General features: G+C 40.4%; 1 protein-coding gene across 1 annotated transcript; it reads left to right on the top strand.

Annotated features, from left to right (window-relative positions):
- Positions 1-3,882: 3,882 nt before the first annotated feature.
- On the top strand, positions 3,883-9,705 carry LOC123397644. Its single transcript, XM_045092182.1, has 5 exons — positions 3,883-4,358; positions 5,854-6,007; positions 6,875-7,095; positions 8,926-9,099; positions 9,213-9,705. The coding sequence occupies exons 1-5, from the start codon at positions 4,167-4,169 to the stop codon at positions 9,297-9,299; spliced, it is 828 nt and encodes a 275-aa protein (XP_044948117.1). The 5' UTR covers positions 3,883-4,166; the 3' UTR covers positions 9,300-9,705.
- The last annotated feature ends 6,112 nt before the right edge of the window (positions 9,706-15,817 follow it).

Raw genomic sequence — 15,817 nt, 5'->3', positions numbered from 1 at the left:
GAAGAGGTGTCTAGAAGGGGGGGGGTGAATAGACTACTTGACAAGATTAAAATCCTAGCCTTTTCCCAAATTAATGGTTGGCAGATTTTAGCGATTCTAACAAGTCTAGTGCACATGCTAGTCAACATATATGGCAGCGGAAAGTAAAAGAATTTGCACATGTAGTAAGGAGTAGAGTTTAGGAGATCAAATACAAAGAGGTTTACACGACGATTTTTGGCATGGTTCCGATAGGTGGTGCTATCGTACGTCCATGTTAGTGGACACTTCAAACCACATAGGGTAACGACAGCGAGAGACCATGAAGGGCTCCTCTCACAAGGGGGCCACGAAGAAGCGGCCTTGTTTATTCCACCACGGCTTCCGTCCACAAAGGACTAGCGTCGCTCATGGTAGATCTTCACGAAGTAGGCGATCTCCTTGCCCTTACAAACATCTTGGTTCAACTCCACAACACGAAGTAGGAGGCTCCCAAGCGACACCTAACCAATCTATGAGGCACCACCCTCCACAAGGTAATAGATGTGGTAGAACGATGAACTCCTTGCTCTTGTGCTTCTAAAGATAGTCTCCTCAACACTCAATCACTCTCTCACAGAATATGCATGTGTAGGAGAGATTGATTTGGTGGAAAGCAACTTGGAAAGGCTAGAGATAAAGTTTCAAATGAATGGATTGGAATATCTTGATCTCAACACATGAGTAGGTGGCTCTTTCTCAGAAAAATGGACCTGGCAATGAAGTGTGTGTTCTGAGTACTTCCTCTACGAATGAGAGGTTGCTGGAGGGGTATATATAGGCAACACCCATAATCCAACCATTACACCTAAAGTGATCAACTCGGTGACACCGAAGTCATAAACTCGGTGGTACCGACTTGCACAAAAGGCAACAAGTTTTGAATCTCGGTGGGACCGATATACACAACTCGGTAGAACCGAAAAGGTGGCTAACGGTGAGATGACCCGACTCGGTGACACTGATACCCAAACTCAAAAATTCTTATTTTGTGTACCGAGGCAACAGAAGGTTGGTCACTGAACTCGGTAGCACCGATGCATAATCAATTGTACCAAAATGGTAGGTTTGGCTAGGGTTCTGCCTGGGTTAAAAATCGGTAGGGCTGAATCTAAAAACTTGGTGGCACCGATTTTGGATATTTAGCTTTTTACACAAGTGTTATGTGGGAAAATGTGTGAGTACTTTTGGTGGCTATCTCTGAGCACTTGAGCAACTAGATCATTTTAATACCTCACCCCCTTTTAATAGTATTGGCTTTCCCGTGGACTCAAAAGTGATTTCTCACAAATATAAAGTGAAGAGTCTTCTTGCTTGAAGCTTGAGCCAATCTTATTCCCTTTCATTCATCAAGGGGCTTCTCCTCACAATCCTTTAGCCAATTATCATTATGGACAAAACCTGAAATATACTAGGTAAAAGTGTTAGTCCAAGAGACAATGTATGTTGTCATGAATTATCAAAGCCACCAATTGAGCATATGTGCTTTCACCGTCCCCTTGCTTCCGGACCTTCTTGGACTCTCTTGCATCTCCATCATATTCATGGGGATCTCCCGATGTGAATCCCGACCATCCGACTGCTCCCCCGTAGGCTGCAGCCTTCACAGAGCACCGCTGATGCCCGACCATGAGAGGCACTCCGGTGAGGTAGGAGAGAGTGTGTTATTCTACTTTTTTCCTTTACTCATGGACCCCACATGTAAGAAGAGAGAGAGAGCCTATTTTTTATATCTTTTTCTCGACTGGTCTCACGTGTAAGAGAGAAAGTGTTTTTTAATAGGGACAAAAATGTCCAAAACGACGCTCCACCGTGGTCAAACATTGTTGACCAGACAGAGCCGTGACAGAAGGGCATTTGGATGACCTCGGAGCAAAAACTAAGGGCAAAACTGAGCAAGCTCGAAAAGTAATGGCAAAAATCATGGGTAGGAACCAACTAGGGACAAAAATGCAACTGTGCCGATTTTAAAACATCTGCATAAAACTATACACTTCATAAATGTATTACTTCAGAGTCTTATAAATAGCATCACCACGGCAGAAGGCTGAAAATAACAACAAGCTCCTCATCACGCTCTTTAAAGGTTACGAGCACCAAATTGTTTACTTCAATAGAAGATGCCCCGAAGAAAACTACTGAAGCCTTCCTTCTTGAACACCATTCTACCGCCGAAGCCAATAAAGTAGGAACAAGGAATGCTCACATATGTATCATCAACTTGAGAATCCAAAGTAACTTCAAGAGTTAAAGTACCAGCCATAGGAATTGACAAAAAATCCTTCAAACTCCTCATAGCCATGCTCGGAATAACCTGACCAAAACATCAAGTTATATGTTGTTTAAATATTTAGAAGACTATACTATAGAGCAAATAACAAATAGATAAACAATAGCCAGAAACAAAAGCTCGCCATATGTTGACCATTCACATTTATGGAAGTAATTCTATGAACAAAAGGAGAACACAATATGTAGTTGTCATCAAAGAGTTGTCGCACATGAAATACATTTGTCGATAATTCATATTGACACCACGAGTGTAAAAACAACTATCAACAAGTTCCCTCTCAGATTCACTAAGATCCTCAAGCGCTACAAAAAAAAAATTCAAATGTCCAGAAGAACAGGAAAACGTATCACGTGAAACAAAATTTAAAATTCTTTAAAAACGAACCTTACAAACATAGTGGAAAGGGAACAACATATCACCATGATAAAAATCAACACCAACCATAGTTCAATAGTGCTCAAGCCTAATAGTCATAATGTCACGATGACGGAGACCATAATCATTCACCAGTCCATGTGATGAAGGACCGTGAAATTTACTGTTCACCGACCATGGATAAACAGAACACCATATAAGTCATCCTCACTACTGTGAAGAGCAAGATCCATATCTTTATCAGCCATCTGAATAGCTAAAGGCCTGCACTGCTCAATTTACCGAACAAGATGTGATCTAACACTACACGTAATATACTACAAAAACAATGAAAGCAACCATGAGAATCATACAAACAAAACATTAGAATACTTTCCATCCAAAACAACATCAACCATATGCAACAACCAGATAAAGAAGACATAGAATCTTATAACACGCCTCGAACAACGCCGATCCAGCACCACCGTGAACATAGAGGCACAAGAATCAAACGAGGGACAAGGGTCACCTGACACTCGACAAAAGGAGCAAATTACCTACAAAGAAACCATGACCACTAAGAACTGATTACACAACCAAGTTGAAAGTTGCCATCTGATCGTGTTTGAAGCCCCCACCCGTAATTACCCCATAAATCTCCGTTATCCAGAAATATAATGGGAAAAAGAAAACAGGAAACAAGGAACCAAAGGAGAAACACAGTTACCGCCCGAGAGGTCACACCGAGACACGACGATGCAATTACCGGGGGGCGACGACGGCGGGGAGACGACATCGCGGCGACGACAACGGGCAAACCACGGCGCGACGATGGAAAAGGGAAACAAAGTAAACCTCAAACAGATCTGAAGAAACAGATCAAAACAATCCCACAAAACCTAAATTGTTTAAGAACTAAAGTGTAAAAGGAAAAACCAAAAAACACAAATAAAAAACCGGAAATAACAGACTGCTTCTCCGCGCGACAAACGTGAGAAGTGGAGCGCGTTTGAAAAGTCTCAAGCACAACCACACCACGACATTTGTCACGTGTGGATCTTATCCTAATAAACCATGCGAGAAGTACTTTCTAATTAGTGATTTCGTGTTCTTCGTTAGCGTCGGTTGATCCGTGGAACCCTAGCTTTGCGTCGGTTCCTCCCTATGTTTTTTTGAAGGGTGGTTCCTCCCTTTGTTGAGGCCACCAGAAGCAAGCAAAGCACAAGCACGGACGGGCCATCGGCCTGCCCGCCCAAACGTCTCCCTTCCTTGCCCGAGTCGTCCCAGCCTTTTCCTCCGGCCTCCCCACACTACCCTCGAGCGCCGCTCCCCTCGGCACCCGTACAAATCCACGCCGCCCTCCCACGAAACCCTAACCAGAACGCCCTCCACCTCACGAGGGAGGCAGTGGCGGCGTGGGCAACCGCGGCAAGAGGAGTAAGGAGACGAGAAGGAGCAGCAGCTGGAGAGGGCTGCGGCCTGCGCGGCATTTGCGGCGATGTCCGCGTCTATGTGTCGGAAGCGGGCGTCCTCCTTCTCCGAGGAACACACCCACGCTGAGGCGTCGTCCTCACCGCCCTCCAAGCGCGCACGCTTCCGCGCAGACGGCGGCAGCCCCAGGCCGCGCGGCGTCGTCGACTCCGACCTGGTGGCCGTGATCCGTGCGCGGTTCCCTTCCGTGAGGCTTGAGGTAATGCCACCCTGCTCGAATCCATTCACAAGCGGATATGGTTATGCTTCCTTGCTCCAATTGACTGTAGGAAATGTTTCGTGTGATGTAAATCTGTTCTTTCACTTGAAATAAGTAGTAGCTCCCGCTGATGTGGCTGTGCAAGGAGCAAGAGTACCCACGCGCTGATGTAGCCGTCGCACTCAGGTTGTTACCGCTGAGCCAGTGTCTGCATGCTTTCCAGCCCTCTGGGAGTGGGTGCTAAGTTCCCATTGATAAGGTTAGATGGAGTTGCAGGAACAAGATAGTTTGTTTTAGCTTGTGCTTTTAGTAATTGTGTGCCCTTTTTAATTGTTGAATTTGTTGTTTGTGATCATTTTATGCTGATTTGGAGATAGGATATGTGTGCCTATATATTGCCTGCATTATGCATTCATTCTGGGAGATTTTAGTAAGAAATATATTTGTTGTCCGTCCCTTCCCCGGACCCTGCACAAGCGGGAGCTACGTGCACCGGGCTGCCCTTTTTAAATATATTTGCTGTGACTATAAATATGCAACAGCTGGCAGTTCTAACAAATAATAACGTGGCACCGACAACCTTGTCTGGATTGGATGAACATGGTAACCGGTACCATCACAAATCCCTGTTGGTTAGATGGTCTTCTTTCCGCCCGTTTTGTACTATGAGTGGTCATGCCAGTTACAGTTACTGTGTTTCTTGGCTTAGATAGGATGCCGCTGTTTGATTTTGCATTCATGCCATGTGTTGTCTTGCTAGCTTACATGGAATGCTATCCTCTGATTCTTCAACTCTCCGAAATTGTTAAAAAGTGGTAACGTCATCCTGCCATAGCTAGATATTTTTACCCTTCTATTGAATTGTCCAGTGTTGAAGAAAGCGTTTTTAAGCCACACTTAAGCGCTGAGCAATGTCAAAACACTTTGCTTTGGCACTAAACGATGGATTAAGCATATTTAAAAAAACTGGCCAGAATTTGGCTATTTTCGAACTACTGCTTGGCTGCTTGCGCAATAATGGCAATATGCCATTTATCTTATTGTCTGTTCGGGAACTATTTCCTTCAGATTCTGTCCACAGTATCTCTATTAAGCTATGTCTATTTGAACTGAACTGCATTTTAGTTGTTATTTTGCTTGCTGTGTGAACCTGATGTGTATTTGCTACGGTGTAATGCTATTTCAGTTACCTATGTGGTATGTGTTATGTTTCCTATTTTCCTGTGCATATTATTAAAAAACAGTAAAATTCAGACCAATTTTAAAAAATGCTTAAGCGTGCTCTCAGCTATGCCCTTCCCCTTCACTTACGCTTTCCGCTTTTTTGAACATTCGAATTGTCACATTTGCTTATTGACAAGTTACATGGAGTTTGCTAAATTGGTATAAGTATGTCACTTTTGAGAGCTTATTGTGCCACTTTTGAGAGCTTATTGGATTTGGCAACTAAACCTACTCACTATTTGAAGCCTTACAGAAGCTTTTCTCATTTCAGTTCATTGAAAAGGCTCTGGAAGAATGTGAAAATGATTTGGATTCAGCAATGAAGTATTTACTTCCTCTACACTTAGAACCCACAGGATATAATGTGGATCCTGTGCATCAATCTCCCAATGAAATGTCTACTGAGGTTCAAGTGCCCAATGAAGGTAGTCTTTCATTGTAGTCTGATCCTTTATGTGATGTTGACACCATTTAATCTAGAAGAAAACCAAGTAATGCAAAAAGCTTTGCGTCTCGATGCATTGATAGAGGAAAAACAATTCTCTATAACTTACTCACGTCACCCCCTAAGCACTAAGCTCCGCCTGTAGCGATGCCTGGACACTGTAATCTTTGTTGTTTTGAATTAGATTTGCTTCCTCTTGGCATTGATAGATTGTACCACACTTGCGGTTAAGCATTTTACTCTGTCAGTTATCATTGTCAGTTACTATGTTAGTATACACTCTCCTAGGTTGTCTCAGCACTGTTTTTCCAGCAGGAGACCTCCACATATCTGTGAAATTGGTTGAAATAAATGTTCTATGTAATGCAATGCTATTACATTTTAGCACTTTGGCGAAGTACTTCTCCCTTGTGCAAGAAGGTCCTGAGTTTATGCTTCCTCTCTGCATTTGCACTATGCAGGGTAGGTATTGCCTTGTATAATCCTTCCCAGACCCCACCTGGCGTGGGAGCTCTAACACTGGGTCTGTCCTTTTAATGCTATTACATTCTACCTTTGTACTTCTGTTCATATTTACGTGACTTTAAGCCTTCTGTTACTTTAAGGAATTTACTAAAATAACCACATAACTGTATACTCCTTTTCAGCAATATGTCTTGTGCTAAGTAAAATACGCCCTGTTTAATGCAAGTAGCATGCTTTAGATAACAGATGCTTTACATAATGATTTATTCGGCCATGGGAATTGCGCATCCATGTTTTATGTTTTGATAAGATTAATTTGTGGATATCTCTTTCATAAAAGCGATGATCTTAAGAATGACAGCTATCTTGCTTTATGCTATAGGTATTGCAGAATGTAATGAAGTTCCTGCACCCGTAGGAAGTGTTCTTGGTGCAGAGAACCTTCAATCAGGTATCACCCAATGGGTTGAGATTCTTATGAATGAGATGGCAAGTGCCTCTAATTCAGATGATGCAAAGGCTCGTGCGTCAATAGTACTGGAGGCTTATGAAAAGTCCACGTCCTCTTGTATCCGTACAGAAGCAATGCAGAAATATCAGAAGGTAGTTGAATACCCCTTCCAAAGCACTTCAGAACTTGCCTGCTTGTTACCTGTCTAATTTTTGATACTTGTTATTGGTTTTGTGCTTTTATCCTTGTCCTTTGATTTTGGCTTCTCGAGCAATATAGGTTTGTGCTTTGTAGCTTGATTCCAGTGACTGGTGGGAAACTCTATAAGTGGCTTGAGGGCCAAGTATTGGTAACCGATGGTTTGCATAGGTCCACGCCTGGTAGAGATCTTATCAGTAATGAAGGCTTCCAAAAATGTGTCACATATCAATAATGGCTTTCCAAAAATGTACTTTGCATAAAACTTCCGCTTTCTGAAATGTACTATTCCATGGGGGACTTGCTCCCTTATTTCCACATTTTGTTTTGTTTAAATTACCTTCTCCGTGTTTTTCATTATTGTAATTTACTCCCTTTGTAAAGAAATGTAAGAGCGCTTAGATCACTAAAGTATTTACTAGTGATTGCTAGAAATCAAACCTTAGCATTTTCATACGATGGTCTATTTGTATCACCAAAGAACTAGCCATGGATAGGGGTGCGTGGAAGTTAGCTATCTATGTGCCAGAACCATGACTTAGTTACGAGATCTTACGGGTTTCAACTCTAGCCTACCCCAACTTGTTTGGGACTGAAAGGCTTTGTTGTTGTTGTTGTTGTTGGTGGTGGTGGTTTTGTTCACTTCTATAGGGTAATACTTCCTCCTTTTGGGTTTACAAGGCCTGTATGTATTTTAAGATTATTTTCACCACCAGTTAGACCATAAAAATTATAATATTGAAACTTCTTTCGAAGACTGAATACAAATTTAATGGTATACTTACGACATATAATTACGAGTTTTTTGTTAGTCAAATTTATGGTCTAAGCTGACCTCAAAATACGTGCAGACCTTCTAAACCCTAAAGGAGGTAGTTCCTGTTGTGTTTACTCGTAGTTTATTTGATCATGTACGTAATTTAGTTAAAATATTGAGTGGTAAACATGATAGAAGAAATTCAGGTGCGCAGGGAAATCTTTGATTCCTTACCTTTTTGGGAGATTAAAAGCGAAGCTATGGCACGTTGTACAGCTATACTAGCTACAACCGGTCGACCGCTATAGCTCGCTATCAGCTATAGCTATTACCTTGTAAGTGCGCATGAGCCAAAAATAGCATGTAATTATTTGTACACGCAAATTTAATCCAAAACGACCACATGTTAACTAAATAAAAAGATAGAAATCCAAACAATGTAGCATCCAATCTATCTTGGGAGGTTGTTTTATCTTGGAGCATAGGCCGGTTGGCGACTGCTTCAAGACGACTCTCACCGATACTCATGATATTGCAACCAGAACAAAATAGATCATTGATCCAATTAGTTAAATGATGGATCCTCTTTAGTCCTTGGCTAGTGTTTTTCGATAGTCACTTGTTTTTATCTTTTTCCTATAAAAATGCTATTGTAAATAGCTTCCGTGATAGCTGACATAGCTATAGCTTGGACCTCACCGCGATGCAGCAAAAAACTTGGTTTTGAAACCTTGATTCCATATGTAAAGTATTTATCAGTACATGTTTCATGTCTTTGGATATTCCTGTTGGTTGATTAAGTTGACTTACCGCGCAGTTCTGCTATTACAGCCCCATTACGAATACGAATAAAATATATTAATGTATGGTGGTTTAAAGCATAAATTAGGTTTATAATGGCAGTTGAACTGCATTGCAGCAAGTGTCTGCGGGTTTACATAATATGTTTACTATTGAAAGTACGTGAAGCAAAATTAGAATTTGATTGATTTTGTGCTCACCCTGAGAAATCTTTTCTTTCAAACAGGATTTTTTGCTGTACAAGGAACAATTTGAAGCTGTCAATAAAGAAAATACTATTCTTAAGAAAGCTGTGGCAATTCAACATGAACGCCAGAAGGAGCATGACGAGAGAAACCAGGAGCTTCAGCAACTAAAGCAGTTGGTTATGCAGTACCGGGAACAAATTAGAAGTCTCGAGGTGCAGTATTCTTGCCACCCTGCTATCCCCTTTTTTATCATGTCTATGATGTAGAGTACCTTAGAACGGTTGTGGCAAATGATGTTTTTTGTTTTCTTTCTGCTTGTGTACAGATAAACAACTACGCCTTGTCCATGCACCTCAGACAATCTCAGCAGGGCAACTCGATTCCAGGGCACTTTCATCGGGACATTTTGTGAAACCAGAAGCCCAATACCAGGTCTCAGCATGAGGACAAGTTGCAGGTCTTGTTGTTACTGGCTATATTTAAGATATTATAGGCAAGTGATACCACAGGTTGATTTATGGTGATGTTAGACCATTGTACCTCTGTATAGTGTGCTGATTCCCTCTCCCATGGGGAGGGAGGGAAGGCAGCCCAGCCTGAGTCGTGCTGTTGTCTAAGAACAGACATAATGTTATAAGTTTGAAAGTAAGTAGAAAAACACATTAGATCAACACAGATATGCGGTTTTTCATGTTGTGTCGGTGATCACAAAATGTTCAGTTTTGCTCATGCTGTTACGGGGAACGTGTGGCTTTTTCCCTGTAAGTGTTAGCTGTTGCAAGCTGCACAAGTTACTCCAGTAAGTTTGTGGCGTGTTATTCACTTGTCTTGTTTTCTGTTGATGCAAGTTATCTTTAGCGAAATTACTTTACGTATGACACTTAGCATACGATTTTCGTACGACTCCTAATCCAATGGCATGCTGCAGTTTAGTCCTGCATATAAACGGTCTGATCCGAACTGTAAGTCGTACATCTTGTGTCGTACTCATAGCAGGTCTATCTTTAGGCTCTAGTTTGTGTTGTCGGGCGGCAACGCTGTAGGCATGGCTAAAAGAGAGATGAAGGACCCTGTGTTGAGGTGCACTATCATCCCTCTAGGATGCATATGGGCTGGCTGCATTAAAGAATCTTCGATAGCTGCTCTATTATTTGGAACCAAAACAAGGTGTTATAATTTTTCTTTTTTTGATTTCAGTGTTGTAAATAAAGTTGGGCACGAGAACCAACTTTTTTTGGGCACAACAAGGCGACATCTCCAACAGCTGCCCTAGAATAGGGCATCCAGATCAACAAAAGCAAATTTTTATTACTCCCTCTGTCACGGTTTAAAAGACACAATTAAACTTGCGTGCGTTTTCAAAATAGACAAGGTTTAAGACGCGAAAGCAATTACTCTTATTAATTAATACTAGTACTACTCATGCATGCGCCCTTTCAATTTGCTGTTCACACATTAGTATCAGTATTTTCTTAGTTAAGTAGGCGCATTAGCATTTACACCTACTACATCTCACAACCAATGAATGACTACCTTGGTCCCAGAGATTTTTTCAAACGTGTCTTCTAAACCGTGACGGAGGGAGTAACGAACATTTGAACTATTTTGATCATATTTCATACATAGTTTGACTGAAGTTTAAACTATAACAAGCAAACTACGAACACTATAGATTCCCCTAGTGGATACCACCGGAGGCTCCTGCATTCTTCTTCTTCTTCTTTGATTATTCTGCATCCTTCCAGTAGAACTCCATCTTGGCCCGCACATACTCTAGATGTGCCTTAGCAACGTCACCCTCGCTAGTGGCGGAGGACAAAAAATAAATAAGGTGGGACAAATTCCAAAGCATATTTTTTAATGCAAAACCCGCATAGATAACACACGTTGACAGAGAGGCCGGGATCACCTTGTATGTTATCTACACAAAAAATGGATATACTTTCATGTCCTTGATCCTCAATATTCTCCTTCATTGTGGCTTCAACGGTACCTGTAACTTGTTCATCAGGTGTGGAGTTTGCATTCTCTCTTTCCACTAAATCCGTAACTTGTTCAACAGGTGCTTGATCTTGATGAACAGAATGTGTCATAGCATTGGGACTTTCATGGCCTCATGGGTACTTGGATTGGAGCTACTGCAACTACCAACAGCCTCGCAATCTACAATCTATCACGAAAAATGTCAGCAAAACCACTGGATTGTAGGTTGCTAAGCCATTCTCTGAAAATGACATTAAAATTCAGACTGTTGGGCACCCGCCCACACGTGGACTGCAGTCCTGCTGGATGCCAGCCACACCCCCATGCGCGAGCTCCTGTTGGCTGCTGCTACTCGCCGCCGCGAAAGGGAGACACTGTTGCTTGCCGCCGGAACGTGAGCCACTGCTGCTGGCCGTCGAGAACGCGTGGCGCTCGCTCCATGGACGCACCGGCTAGGCGGCTATGGTCCCTCCTCTCTGCTCTGGACTTTGAAGCAAGGAACAGAGGATTGATCATGTACGAGGTTGAGAAGCCTGCTCTCGTTCGCGAACAAAGGATTGCATCCGGCGCCCAATAACCTGGGACGACGATTGATTTTCTTTTTGTGATTATTTATCAATCCATTCTGTGATTATATGCTACATACATATACGTATATAAGAATTTGCTCCAAATCAAGATAAGGCGAGCGCCATACCTCGCTCGAAATCAAGGTAGGGCGAGCGCCATACCTCGCCTTACCGGGAGCTCCGCCTGTGACCATCGCTTCCTCATCGCTCTCTTTGATGTTGTCCCACTCCTTGACTACAATGCGGGTAGCCGGCTTGATCGGGCTCGACTCGATCTCCACTGGTGGCTCACTGAGCTGCGCATCCGCCTGAGACTCAAATCTCCAGGAAATTGAGCATCAAGCACGGGAGGCCGAGGCGATATTTATTGACGAAGACAGATTGGATGCGTAGCATACCCAAAGCTTAGATACTCGAGATTTGTTGTAATATTTACTCGAGGTGTCTTGAACATCCTTAAACTTGAGCTTTTGTCTCTCGTTGAATCCTCTCATATCCCGTTTTTACCTAAGTTTTAAAAACTTCATCCACATAAAACTTAAAATGAACTCATGAGATATGTTAGTACACATAAGAATGAATCAACACTTTATGCACTGCCAAGACAAATTGCATAATAATTTCAAACATTAGATACTACCCCCTGTCTCAAAATTCTTGTTTTACGTTTGTCTAGAAATGGATGTATCTAAATACTAACCATGACTAGATACATTCATATCTAGACAAAACAAAGACAATAATTTTGGGACGGAGGGAGTATATAATATTATCTTCACAATTTATAGCTATAATATAAGTCATGAAAACTCTAGGATAAGTAGATAACAAAAACCATGACACCGATCTGTCTAAACACGACAATTTGTAGCAATTAATTAAAAACTGTACTTTTGTAGATCCAAAAATTTAGAAACTTTAGGAAATGATAAAGAATTTGTATGGAAGTAGTGTGTAAAAATTTCAGAAACTTTCCATGTTCTAGTAAAATAAATAAATTCAAACACTATAGCAAATTTTTCTGTGTTTAAACAATACACATCAAACATGCAATTTAAGCATCCTCAAGGAAATTCTTGATACTTTTTACTGAAACACATGATTATAAATAACAACAAGCAAAAACTTTGACAAAATAAAATGACGCTCGAAGAAAAACACATATTATGTGATGAATAAAAATATAGCTTCAAGTGAGATATACCAATAGTGTTGAAGACGAAAGAGGGGATGCCTTCCGGGGCAGCACCAGTCTTAGACGCTTGAGTCTTTCTTGGATATTACTTTTGGGGTGCATTGGGCATCCCCAAGCTTAGGGTCTTGCCGCTCCTTATTCTCCTCATATCGGTATACCACCCGAAACTTCAAAAATTCAATCACACAAAACTTAACGGAACTTCGTAAGATGAGTTAGTGTAATAAAGATAGATCATTCACTTAGATACTATCAAGAAAAGATTCATAATTCACATAATACATATTGTATTCTATCATTACCATAATTTATATCACTAAATATAAGTTATGGAAACACTAAAACAAGCAAAATATGCATGCAAAACAGGATCTGTCAAAAACAGAATCGTATGTAAAGATCTGTACTAAAACCATACTTCCCTATCTCTGAAAATTCCTAAAAGTTAGGACAAAGTAGAAAATTTGGGGATAAAAATTGTGCAAAAATTAGAATATTTGGACTCTTCTGTAAAATCACATAATTCATATAGTGAACATATATATTTTTTGTTTTATACATAATCAAATCAACAAGTATCCACATTATCCCAAAGGCTTTACTTAGCACATTATTGAAATAAAAGGCACAAAACATGATTACTACACTAGCTTAATCATTTGAACACACAAAAACAAAAAGTATAACTGTTGGGATGTCTCCCAACAAGCGCTTTTCTGTAATGCTTTTTAGCTAGGCACGGTGATTTCAATGATGCTCGCATAGAAGGAAAGAATTGAAACATAAAGGGAGCATCATGAACCACATGGCAAACACATTTAAGTATAACCCACTTCCTATGCATAGGGATTTTGCAAGTAAACAATTTATTGTAGAAAAAATCAACTTATATAGGAAGGACAAACAAGCATAACTTCAAAACTTTGAACATGTAGAGAGGAAACTTGATATTGTTGAAATATACATAAGCATATCTTCCCCTCTCATAATAATTGTCATAGAATCGTGAAGGAATTCAACAATATAACTATCACATAAATCAGTCCTTTCATGATCCATAAGCATAGAAAATTTATCAGTCTCCACATAAGAAAAATTATTCTCATCCATAATAGCTGGAGCAAAGTCAATAAAATAACTATCATGAGATACTTGATTGACATAACCAAATTGAACATTAAAATCATAATGACAAGTTTCATGGTTACTATCAATCTTTATAGCATACATGTCATCACCACAATCATCATAGATAGGAGGCATGTCATGATCATAGTAAAATTTTTCATGAAAACTTGGGGGACTAGAAATATCATCTTCATTAAACATAGCATCCCCAAGCTTGTGGCTTAGCATATCATTAGCATCAAGGATATTCATAGAATTCATACTAACGACATTGCAATCATGCTTATCATCCAAGGATTTAGTGCCAAACATTTTATTGAATTCCTATTCTAACACTTTGGCACAACTTTCCGAACCATCATTTTCACGGAAGACATTATAAAGGTGAAGCATTTGTGGCCACCTCAATTCCATTTTGTTGTAGTTTCCTTTTATAAACTAAACTAGTGAAAAATAAGAAACTAAAAGATTCAATTGCAAGACCTAAAGATATACCTTCAAGCACTCACCTCCCCGGCAACGACACCAGAAAAGAGTTTGATGTCTACTACACAACATTATTCGTGTAGACTCCGTTGGGCCTCCAAGCGCAGAGTTTTGTAGGACAGTAGAAATTTTCCCTCAAGTGGATGACCTAAGGTTTATGAATCCATGGGAGGTGTAGGATGAAGATGGTCTCTCTCAAACAACCTTGAAATTAAATATAAGAAATCTCTTATGTCCCCAACACACCCAATACAATGGTAAATTGTATATGTGCACTAGTTCGACGAAGAGATGGAGATACAAGTGTAGAATGGATAGTAGATATAGGTTTTTGTAATATGAAAATATAAAAAAACAAGGTAAAAAACAGTAAAAGTGAGCATAAACGGTAATTTAAATGCTTGAAAATAAGGCCTAGGGTTCATACTTTCACTAGTGCGATCTCTCAACAATGCCAAAATAATAGAATCATATGATCATTCCTCAACGTGCGACAAAGAATTACTCTAAAGTTTATATCTAGTGTATAAAATAAGATGAAATTGTTGTAGGTAGTAGAACCACCTCAAAGTTATCCTTTTCAATCAATCTATTGATCCATTCCTATAAGTGCCACAAACAACCCTAGAGTTCATACTAGAATAACACCCATGATATACATCAATCAACCTTAATGTCACCTAGATACTACAATGCCACCTCAAGTATCCCTGGGTTAATTATTCAACATGCATCAAACAATTTGAAACTCATCATATTCAATCTAACACAACGAACTTCAAAGAGTACCCCAAGATTTCTATCGGAGAAAGTAGGACAGGAACATGTATCAACCTGATACTCATGATCTGCGGTTGGTTTTCCATGAATAGGAACGGATAATCGCATCACAAAGTGGGTAAGTATTTCCCTTAGTCATGAAACCAAGGTTTATCGAACCAATAAGAATATCAATCCACAACCGTCTTCAGTGGTTGCACACAAAAGAACCAACAACTTGCACCCAACGCGGGCAAGAGGATTGTCAATCCCCTTGGTCTCGTTATTTGCAAGCGAATGAGTTGTGTAGATAATTATAGATAATTATAAAATTCAAAATAAAATAAAATTAAATAAATGGTAGCAAGGTGTTGGAGGTTTTAGCAATACGCTGTGAATAGACCCTGGGGGCATAGATTTCCCTAGTGGAATCTCTCATGAAAATAAGCATAAAGTGGGTAATCAAATTACTGTTGGGCAATTGATAGAAGAGCGGATAGTTATGAAATTTTCATGGCAATGCTTATGTAAATATAGGCATCACGTCCATAAACAAATAGGCTGACTCCTGCCTGCACCTATTTGTCACGCCCAAGATGCGACCCTATCCTCAATTTGGCACGAAGGCCTCGTCAGGGATAGAAGCGCATCTCGTCGTGTCGCAAGAATGGATATCGTTACAAGTACATGTACTGAAAAGATGAGATATAAATAGAATTGGCTTACACTCGCCACAAGCTACATCAGAGTCATAGTAGTACGTTACATAGTCATCAAGAGTAAGAGCAGGGTCCGACTACGGACGAAAAC

This window comes from Hordeum vulgare, chromosome 5H (genome assembly GCF_904849725.1).
Source record: "Hordeum vulgare subsp. vulgare chromosome 5H, MorexV3_pseudomolecules_assembly, whole genome shotgun sequence".
Taxonomy (NCBI): Eukaryota; Viridiplantae; Streptophyta; class Magnoliopsida; order Poales; family Poaceae; genus Hordeum; species Hordeum vulgare.
The sequence above is the reverse complement of the archived record's forward strand: the minus strand, read 5'-3'. Positions and strand labels throughout refer to the sequence as shown.

Excerpts from the sequence above, each read along its gene's own strand:
- LOC123397644 (XM_045092182.1), top strand. The coding sequence starts at position 4,167 with ATGTCCGCGTCTATGTGTCGGAAGCGGGCGTCCTCCTTCTCCGAGGAA. Across the intron at positions 4,359-5,853 it reads TCCCTTCCGTGAGGCTTGAG|TTCATTGAAAAGGCTCTGGA; the intron begins GTAATGCCACCC and ends TTCTCATTTCAG. Across the intron at positions 7,096-8,925 it reads CAATGCAGAAATATCAGAAG|GATTTTTTGCTGTACAAGGA; the intron begins GTAGTTGAATAC and ends TCTTTCAAACAG.